This window comes from Neolamprologus brichardi, chromosome 22 (assembly GCF_056152115.1).
Source record: "Neolamprologus brichardi isolate AB-2024 chromosome 22, ASM5615211v1, whole genome shotgun sequence".
NCBI classification, from domain to species: domain Eukaryota; kingdom Metazoa; phylum Chordata; class Actinopteri; order Cichliformes; family Cichlidae; genus Neolamprologus; species Neolamprologus brichardi.
Window position 1 is genome coordinate 28006695 of NC_142124.1, and position 16021 is coordinate 28022715.

The 16021-nt window shown below is 38.2% G+C and overlaps 1 protein-coding gene across 1 annotated transcript; it reads right to left on the reverse strand.

Annotated features, from left to right (window-relative positions):
- Nucleotides 1-330: 330 nt before the first annotated feature.
- On the reverse strand, nucleotides 331-3978 carry LOC118455436 (CMP-N-acetylneuraminate-beta-galactosamide-alpha-2,3-sialyltransferase 1-like). The gene is made up of 6 exons (XM_087834810.1): nucleotides 3522-3978; nucleotides 3239-3435; nucleotides 2960-3139; nucleotides 1941-1986; nucleotides 1732-1851; nucleotides 331-1198 (listed from the first exon to the last, which is right to left on the reverse strand). The coding sequence occupies exons 1-6, from the start codon at nucleotides 3774-3776 to the stop codon at nucleotides 1019-1021; spliced, it is 978 nt and encodes a 325-aa protein (XP_087690936.1). The 5' UTR covers nucleotides 3777-3978; the 3' UTR covers nucleotides 331-1018.
- Between the last annotated feature and the right edge of the window lie 12043 nt (nucleotides 3979-16021).

A 16021-nucleotide genomic window follows, 5' to 3' on the forward strand; every position in this document is an offset into this window, starting at 1 on the left:
CTTAGAAAATCACTGAATGCACAATGCTTTTCGTTTAATGGGTTAGTACAGTCATGATTATTCAACTCCTAAGTGCTATTATCTTTATCTCACTTTCTTTTTTGGTCAGCTTCATTAGCTGTCAGTCTACTAGGTTTTATCTTTTCTGTTATCCCTTTAGCAGTTGGTGTGGTAGTGGTTGGTTTCACAGAGAAAAATACTGACAGGAGTTATTTTGTTTGACATTTTCAAGCTGTGTGTGTGTGTGTGTGTGTGTGTGTGTGTGTGTGTGTGTGTGTGTGTGTGTGTGTGTGTGCGTGCGTGCGCGTGCGTGCGCGTGCGTGCGCGTGCGTGTGCGCGTGTATGCGTCTGTGTCTTATCTTCCAATGACAACTAGATACTGCGCAGGACCCTCAAACTCCCAGTCCTCTGGTAGAGGACCTGAGCTTGAAAGAAAAGACTGCCTGCCTCTGTTTGTGTTTGAGTCCTTCCTACTCTGAGAGTAGGACAGCTCTCCACTTGCATAATAACAATAACACAAGTTTAAGGAGATCAACACTGTAAAATTCTACAAATCTAAATATTTGGTGACTGTATTAGAAAATGCTGACAATATTCATTACATGAATTAAACACCCTCTATGTTATAAGTTACTTTACCACACCATTTTCCTTTTCATACAAACAGCTTACTTTAACTAAGAATAATACTGCTGTTGTCTGTCTTCTTGTAATTCTGCCAACTCTTAAGAAAATACTTCATTTCTTAAGAACCTTAGATGTTAGAAACTACTAAAGAGTATAACCCCTGGGTACATTTTTTTTTACATGGTTAATTTAAGCTATGGATTAGGGGGGAAAAACTACCAAAATGTCACATATCCAATGACTTCTTTAACGTAACCCCTTTCATGATTACTAGTCCTTCCTAAAGATTCCCAATATCAGTTTCAGTTAGGAGGGTTAGGAAATTACTGTAGTTGTAGATACACATCCATTTGGCTTTCAGTTCTTTCCCCACTGAGTGTATGGCATTCAATCACATTTTTTTCATTAGGCCTTCATAGAACTTAATTTTTTGTTGCTGAGCTAGTTGCTGGATGATGTTATACTCATAATTTCCAGGATGTACTCCAGTTCTTAACCTTTTGTTTGTGAGTATTTCCCAGTAGTGACTCCAGTTTCCATCACTGTCAGCGCCATAACCAAACACATCAACCTAGGAAGACAAAAAATGAACATATGAATGAATGGGAAACAAATGCATGAACAAAATGTCCCTTTTTTAACTAAAATCCAAACAATGGCTGCTGAAAAATGAAAAGAACAGTTGGACAGCGACCTGAGCAAGCACTAAATGGAAAGACCATGATTATACCATGAGTATACAATGACAAAACCTCTTATTGAGAGGTTTAGCTAAAAAGCTTTCCATGAAGGACTGTCTTCTAGATTGTAGTCTACTCAATTTAAGAAGGGAACACATCAGAAATACTTGCGACAGCTTTCACTTTCATAGGACATGTGAACTGAAATTTAACCATTCACAGTTTTTTAATCAAGTGGTACTGGTGGGTAAACCTGCTCTGATCTTCACCAAAGAAATTTTGAACTTTTGAAATGCACAGGAGAGCAATATAAGAACAAAAGAACAAATTAGCAAAGACTCAAATGGACCAGCTTGTATGACAATAAAAATCATATTTTATTTTGTACGTCTGGCACTTCAGAAACTGAAAACTTTGTACTTACCTCATCACAAATGTGAAGTGCAAGAATCAAAGCCATAAAGCCAGTGGATGGATAACGTCCCTTATTTCCAAGCCAAACCTCATGTACATATTTCATGAAAGCTGGATTTACCACCATGACCTGTTAGAAATTAGAATGAGCCTTTAAACATCTTTTATTTTTAATTATTACCATTGCCACCAGGAAGCGTTGCCATTGACGTTACTCACCAAATCCTTGTTAGTTTTGATCTTTGATTTCACTGGCATATATGACCTGTTGGAAACAGCATGACATTGAAACATATAAAGTAGGTGTTTAACAAAAACAAAGCTAAAAAAAGGCATGGTCCGTCTTGAACATGGAGAAGGATCAGAGTAATGGTTTGATACAGAAATTCACCTTATTTCACCTCACAGTACATCCATCAGCCAAATCCTTTTAATCTGCGTACATGTTGAATTCATGCACTGGCATTCTATTTTTGCATTTGATGTAAATTCTGTGCTGCCAGACAATCTAGGGAAAATCTTTTGAGATACTTTGCTGTGGTAATTTTAGCAGCTGGGAGAGAAGAAGGTAGTGTATGCTGACTGTAACATCTAAACCTAAGAGTGTTATTTTTTCTTTTAATGGGGTGGCATTGGTGGGACCAAGAAGAAAGCTGGGCAAGCTCAGATGAAATCAGAATATTTTATATACAAAATAAATTACAAAATGATTGTATGATTGAATGTATGATTTTCATGTGCCCAAATTAGTGGCTGCACAACTGCCTAAAAATGGTTTACATAAAATAACTTTTCAACAGGCATTAAGAGTCTTTATTTTTTTTTATTTATTTTTTTTACTTTATATTAAGTCACAATCCTAAGAACAGTACAAAAGCATACTTAAATGAACTACAGTAAGATGAGTTGTTATGAGGACACTTCATCTGTCTGCATGTTGCATAAAAAATGTAGTCATAGTATGATTTCAGGATAATCAGTTTGTAGAGAGCTTAGTAAGAAGGTGCCGTCATTTGAGGTCTGTCTTCGTGGAATACATTGCAGAAAGACTTTCATCACTTTTCATTTTCATCACTGGGAATCTTTATGAGGCAGATTTTGCTATTTTATTTTTTCTATTTTATTATTTTCATTTAATTATGTTTGTCTAAAACAGGTCTCTCTTGTAAATGAGACACTGAGTCTCGTTAAATAAATGTCAAATACATGTGCATGTAGCCCTGAAAAATAGAACTCACCTTCCAGTAAACCCTGTTGTAGAGGCATTAATGAGCCACTCCAAGTCCTGTATCTTAAAGGGAAACAGTACAAAATGGGTGTTGTCATCCAAATCCACAGCACTCTCTGGATACATGACACGATGAGTTGTCTTGTTTCCAACGTCTTTTTCAAAGCCTCTGGTAATACCAGTGTTCATTCTAAACAGCACAAAGGGATATATTTCACATCAGTTTGGATCTTTAGTGTAGGAGGGGACATTTAATGGTAAAGAAAATTTGCTTTAGCTTAGAAAGTACCTTATGACAACTTCATGTAAATCTATCAGCGGTCCATAATGCGATCTCCTTAAATTACCAGAATTACCCACCACAGCACAAGTCCTGCAGTGGTCATATTTGGGTTGTATAACATCTGGATTCTGTGGGAAGATCTGAAACAAGTTGGCCACCGTTGTTTCATAAACTCTGAAGCTACGGCTTTCAGCCTGCAAATCCTGTCAGACATTTAAAATAAACTTTGTTGTTAGACCAAATGAGCTGGGGGGAGTAAAAATGTCATCCTTTCCTGGTGACTACTTACCTTCCACCAGTTGAATTCATTCTGTGAGAGGTTTAAGTTTGCAGTCAAAAATGGTTGAACACTTCTATTCGATTGATCCAGAAGCAACTGCTTATCCTCTGATAAACATTTTGTGCAAGCACACAGCTTTTGGTCCACAGCATAATGAGTCAAATGGTAGCCCGTTTTGAAATACACACCAATACCAGTGTAAAACAGCAGGAAAACCAGCACCTTTGATTTTGAAATCATTCTAGATGTTTGACTGGGAAACATTAACAATCTGCAGACAGAGTGTGTGGAGATATAATCAGCAAAGTATAACAAGTTATAGTTTAGAAAGTCATCATATATAAAGCAACATTACAACACACTTAGCCATGTCTCTTTTGTGATAACATTTCTATTCACTTATAAGATAATAAAGAAAATAACATCAGCGAAGATTAAGCTGTTTTTACCGCATCATCTGGTAAAATATGATACTTTTATAAATGACTTACCCGATCTACGAGGAAATCGCTTTCTGGTTCAGTTTCATATAATACACGTACAAACGATGCGTAGACTCTATCGGTGAGAGCTTTTTCACCGTTTCACTCACAGGTAACAAGCGTGATATACTCGTTTGCTACCAGGGGACGTGATACCGTCATCTCTGATAAAGATGTGGAGAGGTGTGGTTTGCGCGGATTTCCTGACGTACCCATGTTCGCGTTTGGAAACCACCCATTTCGAAATCAGTCACACCAGGAACAAGCTTGTTTATTGCATCATAGACTACAGATTACACAATTTAAGAAAATACATTTTCTCTGTGGATCATTTGGTTTCCATACCATCTAAAGTGTGAGTAACCCTCGGATGAGCTATATTTAAATCATTTTTATTGAACAACGGGAGGGCTGTTAGTTCCGCTCTCTGTCACTTATTAATGTGGACATACCCCGATTATGATCTTCCCTGATTAGGAATCTTTTCCTTATAAATGTGACTTACACAGTAAGCCACCAAGTTCATGTATAGATAGAAGTAGCATGTTTGTTAAGAGAGGAAAATAATCTAGCAATATTTAAATAGCTTTACAGAGCTCAGGTGATGATATTACGTCTCATAAAGACATGATCCAAATTAGATTTTCTGACCGGCTGGAGCAGCATCTAATAACCACCTCGCAAAATAAAACAAAATAAAAACAAACCAACAAACACGAAAACACCAGACATCATGATACAGACTTATAATTTGCACCGATGTTTTTTCGAAATTCTATACACGAAAAGTGAGCGCGAGAGCCCTCGGTGCACCTGCTCGCTGCTGAAGTCAAAGTAAACTTTATTGTCATCTCCGCTACATACAGTCGAGTAGAGAGACGAGACGACGAGGCTCCAGTTACAGCAGTGCAAATAAACAAACAATAAATATAAGAAGAGTAAGAAAATAAATATACACTTTAGGACTCGGGGTAAAGGGATCAATAACAATTTAAAATTTAAAATTTACAGTTTGATGATTTAAAGTCTCACACACAAGCCGTCGAAAAGGGAGGGGGGCCCTGCTGCTTCCAAATAGAGCACATTTCATTTATAATGTTGTAAATCCAAGCTCATTATGTATTCATGATCTGAATCCTGGGTTGTGTCTCAGAAATGCACCTTAGACAAAGTGAATCTGTGAACTAAGGTGTAGGTGTGTTAGGTTATGTTGTGGTGATCCTCGGGTTGAGGGATGGGTGTTCCTATTGGAGTGCAAAATTAAAACCAATGGAAGATGGACAAGAAAAGTTCAAAGCCATCAGGTCCTCAGTTTAGAAAAAAGAGAAAAGAAGAGGAGGAGAAACAAAAGATACAGGTAAGCAGATGTGTGATTGGATAATGGCAGGTCATCCTGAAACAATCAGAATACTTTATTAATCTCTAAGGAAATTATGTGGGTTACAGTTGCTCCAAGAAGGAATGGTAAAAATAGCAACAGTAACAGACTAAACTCCAAACAATACATTATGTTACAGATTTTAATATTAATTAGTCATTGTCAGTTGTTGATTTGTCCTGTTCTCATTGTATGAGGAATTATGATGGCTGTTTAGCCATTTGCATACTATGCATACTCTGTCTCTCTTCATATGTGTGTGTACAACAATTTTATGTTAATGTACAATCCTTAATATGTTTTGTCTGTGTGTGTGTGTGTGTGGGGGGGGCGCGCCAGAGGGAGTGTTCGCCCAGGGCGCCAAACAGGCTAGGACCGCCACTGTCTCTCATTCTCTCCCCCTCCCTCTCCTGTTGATACTTCAATCATGAAACTGATAAATGATCAGCTGATCGCTTTTCTCTCTTGTTTGTTTATTTCCCACTTTGCCCAGAAAGAGGAAACCAGCGGATAAATAACAGTAGCACGTTTAAGCTTGATAAGCTGTTGTTAGAATGTATTTAATATTCATTTCTAGTATCAGCTGATGTTTGCTGGAGCCAAAGCCTTAAAAGCTGCTGGTCATGATATTGTTTGGATATCTGGAGAGAGGGAAACATGAAGATGAAACCAGGAGATGTCCTTACTGAATCATCAGAGCTGAACAGGTGATGGAGAAACAGGTTTACCTTTTAGGTGACACGAATGAGTTGAAGGGAAGTTATGAACTGTTTCTGAGAGACAAATAACACAAAGATCCTTTTCTAAGTAGCTGACAGCTGGTAACTGTGCAGGGGCGGGTCTAATAAAGTTTTGCCAGGGGGGCCAGGTAGGGCATTAACAGGGAAAAGGGGACAGAAAATATATTTTTCTTTCTTATTCTCATTTAAACTGTTTGGCTTTTAATAAATCATTATCTGAATCTTACAACCAAAGTCATGTTATGTCACTTTTTAAAGGTTGCCATGATAGAAAAAATATTTTGCCCTGCCATGCTGTTTATTGATGTGGTAAATGAACAGTTTATAAAAATATCACAAAATCTGTCATTTATTATTTTTAATATTCAGTAATATTCATGTCTCACCTTTAGTTTTCTCTGTCTTAATGTCAGGTTTCCACCATGTGTTGTAGATAGTTTAGGAGGTTAACTCGACCAAGCAGTCTTTTGGTTTCTGCTAAGTACGATTTAGAATACCAGAATAGGGAGGATGGTGTAGGTTTAAGTTTATTAGACTTATGCATATATACCAACAAGACAGTGTACATCATTGTCACAACAACGTTTGTTTTCATTCAAAGGCTTTATGGTTTTTCCTATAATGCCTGGTGGGCCGATCTCTAGTCAAAATGCCCGGGTCAATTTTGTGTCCCAGTCCAGCCCTGGTAGTGAGTAATTATCATTACTATAATTAATAGCCAAATTAACTGGATTTGAGGTTCCTGGGCAAAATTCTTCTTTTGGGCTCCTCATCTGATGCTTATGAAATAATAATAAAATACAAGTTAATTTAGCAATATCTAACACATCTATCTATGTGGACACAGATGTCACCTTAATGCATTTTAGACCATTTCAAATAGCTTCAGTAAAAATTAATGTTTCATACAATGATTGCCTCTTTCTCTCAGTGTGGCAAACAAAAAAGAAAACTAAATAAATAAAAATTACAATACAGGTCAGTGCTACTTTTTTCTCTTGTTTTGGATTGGGCTCAGACTATCTGAACACTACAATGACTCACTATCTCATTCCAAGATCCAAATTTGTATGGAAAGGTGGCTTTAATTTTCTTTTAGGTTTTAAGTTACTGTCTTTTTATGTTCTCTGAGGTCTTTACAGTTTGCTGTTTAAATTTGACTTTATTATGTGTGGGGTTTTTTTGTATTTTCTGAAATTACCAGTTTTCGCTCTTTAATATGTTGTGTTTTCCTTTTGTAAAGTTCACCCATGTTCAGTACATCAGATGTGGTTATAATTAATTTCCTGTTTTGTTTTATTGGTAAGTTGTCTCCTGTGTCTTGGGTCCTGTTTACCTTCCCCTGCCTTTTGAGTTTTTGCTTTAAGCAATCAGGCTCTGAGGATGATGGTACCCTGTTTTCACCACAGAGAAAGAAATCAGTCAGATTAAGTGGCTAATTCTTTTTTCTTGTGGATTTCTGCATGATTTTCTGAAAGACTATTGAATTCACATTCTCACTGCTACTGGCCAGCCCTTTGTTCCTGCGGCACCCGGTCAGCTCCTATTAAAAACGGTTCTTTTAGATTCTTAGGGCCAAAAAGACACAAGGCTCAAAGTGGTCAAACTCAAAAAATGATCTTTATTTTACATATCCGGATATGGAGACCTTTCTCATAACACACAACCCAAGGTCTGAAGCACAAAACAGGGAGGCTAGTCATTTATATAGACGTCACACACACTTTAAGTTTCGATCAAACACTCTGCTTAGTTTCACTTTTCGCCTGCAAAAGCATGTAATTTCCTGTCAGTCCTGTCGGCACAAACTGTACTAAGAGTTGGGCTTCTCTTATCCAGAAAACAATATAATAGCAGATAAGCGTTCAGATTATATTTTTAAATTCCAACAGTTTTCCCTTTTTGTCTTTTTTTAAAAGATGACATAAACCCTAATTTATCCCATTAAGTTTTACTTTCATGTGAGAATAATAGCTAAAATATAACAAAGGAAATCATATCAAAAATGAAACCTTTCAATTGCCCAACCCTTTAGGTCCTCCGACCCCTCAACGAATTGTACCCTTTCAATGTTCCCTTATCACAATGGCATAATTACCGGTATCCACCACAAATAAACCAAACAAATAAATCAATCCCTTATACAGCACCTCGCGTTTACGCTGGGCCGTGAACTATCATTGCTTCTCTTCCTACACCCCCTTTTGACCACAGAGTCACAATTTGACCCCACTTCTGACTTCCCTCAATGCTCACTATAAAACCCAATCATATATAATTAACTTTATCCCCTAAAGGTTCCATATTACTCTTTGAAAACAGTCTCTATAGAGTTAAAATTTAAAATTTACTCCTGGTTTTCACCCCCTCTAGGGGTAACATATATCCGGTCTTAACACTATTCTTGGGCAATTTACATAACATAGAAATCCTGCAAACTATTCCTAAAGTCCTTCTCATTACTCTTCATTACTTTTACGGGCGACCGTGGCTCAGGGAAGCGTATCTGTAACCGGAAGGTCGCCGGTTTGATTCCCGGGCTCTCTGTCCTTGTCGTTGTGTCCTTGGGCAAGACACTTTACCTACCGCCTACTGGTGTTGGCCAGAGGGGCCGATGGCGCGATATGGCAGCCTCGTGCCATCAGCCAGTAAAGCGCTTTGGGTGCCTTGAAAAGCGCTATATAAATCCAATCCATTATTATTTTATGCTCACATTTAACCTTAACAAGCTTTTAATCTCCTAAACAACTAATTTTCTTGAACTGTCGTGCTCTGTGCTTCTTTTGTGGTCCCCCTGTCTCTGGTTGGTTCCTGGATTCTCGCCTCCCTTCAGTCTCGCCACCCCTGTGGTCGCTGTGGTCCTGAAATCTCCTGCAAAGGAAACAAACACCTTTCCCTACAACGCCTTACTTGTCTGCTATGCGTATCAATTGTTCTCTTAATTATTCAAACTTGGTTCAACCTATCATTTTTGAGACTCTCTAATCAAAAGCATTAACCTAATTATGTGTATAAGCGTGTTAGCATTTATCCATCGGCACTCAAGGTCCTCCCTACAATATATCAGTTCAATCAGTCTTGCTGAACGACGTTTTTGACCTTCAGTTGACCGAGTGATGACTCATATCAGCACAATTGCAATGTGTGTATAAAAAAATCATTTATCTATTCATCTATTCAGTGTTACTCATTTCAGTAAACAACATTTTAACACCTTTAACACGCTTTCACGTCCCTCCAGGTGCTTCCTGTTGCTCGCTCTCTTCTCTCTTATCTGATCATCTCAAGCACGTCCTGTACTCAACTTACTTCCTGTTTTAGTCACACGTACATTTACAAGTTGTACATACAAAATGTTTTTCACCTCTACCCCAGAAACTAATCTACGTCATGTCTGTGTCCGTAAGAAAAAAAATTGTTGCAAGTGCACAAGTTTCCAAGCAAAATGTGTCTTAACTCTCACCTACAAATAAACCTTCATGTTATGTATGTCTACAAGCTTTTTGTTTTTACATTGACCCTTGTGTCACCTTTCACAATAGATCATAAGAAAATCATTATAACCGCTTATTCCACTAAAAGATCAAAGAGAAAACAAACATTCTAATCAATTAAGCTTAAGCATACAAGCAATTACTTATGAATAAATTTTATCATAGCTAAATCAAACTCCCAGAAAGTCATAACATGATCATAAAGCCCCTTATTTCAAATTAAACCCCAAATCCCTCCTTCTTGACACACCTCATGTGTCAAATAAGCTAAAACCAGCCACTAAAACTGAAAATACTGAAAATACTTCACCACCCCTTATAAAAATGAAAGGAAAAGCTTAGTCACGTCATTTTACTAAAACTCTCAGCAATTCTCCTCTAGGGTATATTTGCCCCGGGCCTCAAAACCTGTGTTTAGGAATAAAATCAGTCTAATCATCATGTTAAATCTTTTACACCACTGGCTCCATTCAAACCTGCCTAGAAACAACACCTGTGTGTTAACACTAACTTCATTTTAAAACTCACATTTCCTGTGTTATAACATGTTCTTGATACAGCATATTTTGATTTCATTTTGCTCCTCTTAATGTAACGGTAGATTCTAATTATACTTCATCAGACTTAACCAAAATATATGTGCTTTCCTTACTTGTTCCTGCTTTAAAGGAAAAAACCTTGGTCACTTCGTCAAGTGTTTGTTTTTCTATAACTGCATTTTATATGAAAAGTCTAGCAATCCCCTGTGTGACTCATAAATATTACTTTTATTTTAGTTATTTTCCTCTATAAACTTTAATTAACTTCTGCAGTGGCCTATTTTGTTAATGGCATGAGTTATATCAAAAAGTTTCTCCCCTTTAGCATTTGGCATTTTCCCAACAATACAATGTACTGCCATAATCTACACCCAGTCAATACAACAGAATTTTCTCAAAGCAAACATTAGCAACCCAAAATCAGCAGCCAAAATATTAAGTCTGCAAAGCATCCCCTTTCTCTCCCCAACCTAGTCAATTGTTTGTCCCCTTTTATTCATGCTAACCCACATTCACTCATTCACACACATTCACTCAAAAGAAAAAACAATTGTCTATCATTTTTGGTCTGGATTGGCACGCGGCAATCATTTTAAACTGGAACTCCCAGGTTCCCACAGGTGGCCTTTTCCTCAGCCAGTTGTAATCTGGAAAAGGTCACCTTATATTTGCTGTCCTGAAAAAATTTTCAGCGCTGTTAATTCAATCTTGCAGGCCTGCTTACAAAAAATGAGAAAAAAAGAGAGCTGATTATTAGCTCATCAAAACACGACACAACCTGACAGGTTTTCTCTAAGTGCACTGTTACAATTTTAAAGGGCCCAATTCTAGACATGTCCATGTTTAATAAAACTCCCTCCATTAAAATAAGAAAGCAACCCAAACTTCACTGACACAATCAACCCATCACTCAAACAACAACCCCAAAGATCTTAAACACAAAAAATTATGCTTATTAATCTATCGATATGTTATGGAGATTAGAACTTCAGGGCCACAAAGGTTTTGCCCTACTCTCACTTTAATTAATACTTACATAGTCTGAAATCAGACTTAAAATCACTCCCTCTGTTCATTTTTCCCCACATCATATCTCAGTGATTGGCCTCAGATTCCACAGTGTCCTGAGAGTCCGAGGTCAACTGACATAATTTCACCTGCTAAATACACACAAAAAATCTTGTTAAAAGCCACACAGTTTGCACACAGTAATGTCCCCCTTTAAGCGCTTTAACATACTTAGATTTAGCATAAGATATAAGCACGTTATAACAATGTGTCATCACTAAATTATAAATTTCTTGTCCAAATCTGCACTTCTGAACAGACCTGACCACCTTAATTAATTATCCTGTTACTCTACCATTATATTTCACCAAGTAATCCTCCTCAGTCACTGCAGTCACCTTCATTGAAAGCCTCAGTCACACAGCCACACAGGAAGCTTCTTTCTCACCCCTCATTTTAGCTAATTTGCATACAGAGTCATATCTCAGGAAGTTACCGTGACAAGAGAAAGGCATATTTAAATCTTACCACATCATTAAATTATTTGATTTTCATCCTAGAGTAATCACTTGTTTTGCTTAATAGACACAAGAGCACTTCCAATTCACTATTTTTAAATTACTTTTAATCACTTTTCATTTTCACCAACTTGTCTCATGTCATGGAGCTTTCCCGAGCTATTCCTCAACTTCAGGGTTTAAGTGTGTTCACACTATTTTAACACTGATAAACAGACTCACATTCTCAACATGCTGTCTAATCCTCATGAGCTCTCTTGTATTTGTAAGGTTAAGGCATTTTCTGTTTGTGTGTGTGATTTTGTATATGTTTCTTTTTTTCAGTGTTTCAGACTCCTTCACAATTTTCCCACTTAAGCAGTTTTTTCTTTCCCAAATTTGCTAACCCAAATTTTGATTTCCCACCTTAAATAACAGCATCCCTTGTCTTCCACCAGGAGTTAGAGCTCACTTGTCAGGCTTAGTGGTGCATGGCGCTGTAAACCACCAGGCCTGAATGTTTACAGTGATGTTAACCTATAACTTTCTTCCGAATGACGCATGTGGAAAATTGATCCAGGTCTGCTTTGGACCTGAAAATAACAAAACTGAGACATTTTCATTATTATCATGAGTGCTTAAACGACCAACTTCTCTCTCTCCGGCCAGAAATACCAATTTATTTCATGTATTCACCTTGATAAATGTAAGCGTGTTCTTCCTTGCGTTCATGTTATGTGGTCATGTTAATGGAGCGTAAGCTGCTTCTTCATTGCATATGTATTTTATAATCAGGTTTAACTCATGCCTCTTTGCACTGAGCTGTGGATTCAAACTATCTCAATTCTGCTTCTCCCGAGAAATAATTTCACATGTAACCCTTTGTATATGTGTGTTTTCTACTCATTAATCTAATTGTTAGTTAGTTTCTCTCTTTATTTTTGCCTCTTTGTTGTTATGTGGTGGACATTTCTAAACCTACATAAGTTCAGCCTTCAATCCAATTTTTCCATATGCATTCACTATATAATGTCCAGGTTCACCTCTTACTGTTCTCACAGTTTCCTGTGGGGCCTCGCAGATCAACACAGGCCCAAATCAGCTGTTTCTTCTCGCCATTGCTTCTCTCTTGATCTTTTCAGTCTTTTCTTTCAGGATTACTCCAAGCATGGCAAATATGAACTCAGTGTTCAGTGCTTTCACACAGTTATTTATCCCACTGTTCTTCCCAGCCTGTATTTCACAGGGCATGTTCCATCACATGGTTCCTTACATGCTGCTGCTGGAGTCGTCAGTGTTATAGTTCAGTTGCACTGTCTTTTTGCCTGCTGTTAATTCCTCAAGTACACGGTGTTCTGTCTGTCTTCTGTCTTCATCAGGAGATTGACTGTCCTTTAAGCTTCTTCTCAGGATAAGGAGACAATGAGAGGTGAAGCTGTCAAATTTTAAGCCAAAGCCTGGCCTGTTTTCATCCCAATTCTGTTAATCTATGCTTTTGCCGCTGTACTCACGTTTTCAGGTTGAGAAGAGTCCACCTGTATTGACACACTGAAGCATTTAATTAATATCATTCCTTTCATTTCTTTTCTTAAGACATCCATTGGCTTCATCTGCCTAGATTTTAACTTGTCTCTCTCTCTCTCTGGGTGCACACTTCACACACCAGCCAGTTTCCTTTTATGGGCATGCAAAGTTCCTGTCACACACACAGCCACACAGACTCATATTTTTCTGTTTCTCTCTTTCCTGTTTCTACAGACTATTCAAACTCTTGTTTTTTTTGTTTTTTTTAATAATTACAGTCTATAAACCCTCTGTAATTCTGCTAAGTCTTGATCTAAAAACAGTGCACCCTTATTTCACGCACACACACTTTTAAATATACTAAGCTCTTTGGTTTTGCAAGCATTCACATCACAGTCTTCAACGTGCTCAGCAAAGCTCTTTCAGACATCAGGACAATTAACAATTTTCCACACATATCACCAGCTCAGTTTTGTAGCATCATCCACGCAATACTTTCATCAGCATTTTACACACTTCCCTGAACTTCCTTAAAGAAATAAAATAAAATAAATCGTCTCACACACACACCATGCCCTTTTTCTCTCAACACAATGTGCACCTTTAATCATTCATCCAAATAACAATTTTACACTTCACTTATACATTCACACATTTATATATAACAAAGACTGCCACTGCCTGCCAAGATAAATGATTTCCATTACCATATCACATCTTCACTTCATCTTCAAAACCTTAGTACCAGTACACCTAACTTTTCAACCACTTTAAAAGCCTCTAAGGCCCAGGGTCGCCCACCCTACTGGTCAATCAACCCGCTTCGGGAACGCCCTCTCCAATAGCGGTCAAATTTCTAGGCCCTAATTAATTTATAACCGCTTCCCGCGGCTCGACAGGAAGCTCCACCTCCAGCGTCTAAGTATCCCACTTTGGCAATGTCTTACCTGTCAGTCACGTTGAATGGTCACGGCTGGGGCCACGCCCCTGTCGGTCGTGGAGACCTTTCTCATAACACACAACCCAAGGTCTGAAGCACAAAACAGGAAGGCTAGTCATTTATATAGACGTCACACACACTTTAAGTTTCGATCAAACACTCTGCTTAGTTTCACTTTTCGCCTGCAAAAGCATGCTCTGCAAAAGCATGCTCTGCAAAAGCATGTAATTTCCTGTCAGTCCTGTCGGCACAAACTGTACTAAGAGTTGGGCCTCTCTTATCCAGAAAACAATATAATAGCAGATAAGCGTTCAGATTATATTTTTAAATTCCAACACTCCTCACCACGACAGTAGCCCTCACAGTAGTCTTCATCTAATCTCTTGTCAAGATCCCACGTTTTCTCCACACTGCCCTAAATCTTCCGGCATCACTGCTCAGTTGACCTTAATTTGACCAAGGTTGTGGTGCCTGGCCGAGTCTCCATTAGTCCCCCCACATAAAATGAGGGTCTTCAGATCTATTCCAGCCCCTCTGCCTGAGTCCCATAGCGGCAGACCAAATCTGTCCCTGCTCCAAGAGTAAAGGTGCCTAATTCTCAGCCTGTCCCAAGTCTGACGAGAAAGGGTGCTAGACTCCAGCCTGTCCATGCAGCCAGGACTAGGACCCTCCAGCCCTCCACTGCTTTGCCTGAACTCATTGTGTCTCCTGTAACAGTCCCCTAAGACACTGTTGCTCTGTCTGGTTAGCCACCAGAGCAATCAGAGCCGGCTGTCCCAGTGAGTTTTCTGTTCCTGCTTTTAGCTCTCCTGGAGCCTTCAACTAACCTAAACTGGCTAGCTAATTCTGTTCAGTCCCAGCAACAAGAGCAACCAGAGAGGCACAAAAGGAGCATTTAGGTGCCAAGTAGCTAAAGCCTGAACTTGAGTCTTGGGTGCCATATTCCCTGAGCCCGATCTTGTGAGTCATATCTCAGCTGTTTTGTTTTCTCTCCTGTTACTGTTTGTGTATTTATCGCCTCATTCTCTCCTTAGTTATTTGTCTTGTCATACTGTTTCCTGAGTGTGCTTATACCCTGTGTTACGTCCTAGTGTATCTGGTTTCACTTAAGTTTATAACATTTGTTACTGTCTGAATAGTAAATATTTTTAATACTCCTTGAGGGTTTTTTTGTTGTTGTTGTTTTGCTTGTTTTACTATCTTGCTTCTCTTTTGAAACTGAATTTACCTTTCAGAGCCTTGTGTTGTCTTGCTGCTCAAACAACTCATCTGTCAGGCAGGCACTACCACACTTTCATTTATTGTAAGGTTTCTGTAGAAGAGGGAGTATTTCTCAATCACAACAAAACTATAACATCAAGTTGATAAATATTAATACAGATGATTTTACATATGAACCAGGGTCAGGACACTGTTCCAACTTGCCATTTTTCACATGCAGAAACATGCATTCACATAAGACGAGATAATCTGCTTCAGATGCATTCTTACTGCTCAAAATGTTCTAAGTAATTGAGGAAAGCAGGAGGAAGATTACAAGACCACTCAAAAGCTGGGAATTCAGCACTCTTACCATGCACAATTCTCTCAACAGCACATTTGTTGATGGAAGATCATTTAATACCCAATTTTACTGTGTCTGGTATTTGTAATCTCACATGCAACTCGGTTGAGTATTGTCTAAAGCTCAGAGCTACAGTGAATATGTTAAAAAGGCTTAATTAATGACCACAAAATCAAAATGAGCACATTTGAACCAGTAAACCAGACCATGAATACAGAGATGGGTGCTCCACACCAAGTGTGCCAGAATGAAATATTCATAGTTGACAGCGGGGATGAATAGCAAATAGGAGATATATATACAAACACGATACAAACATATGAACAAAAATAAGAGAAAGCCA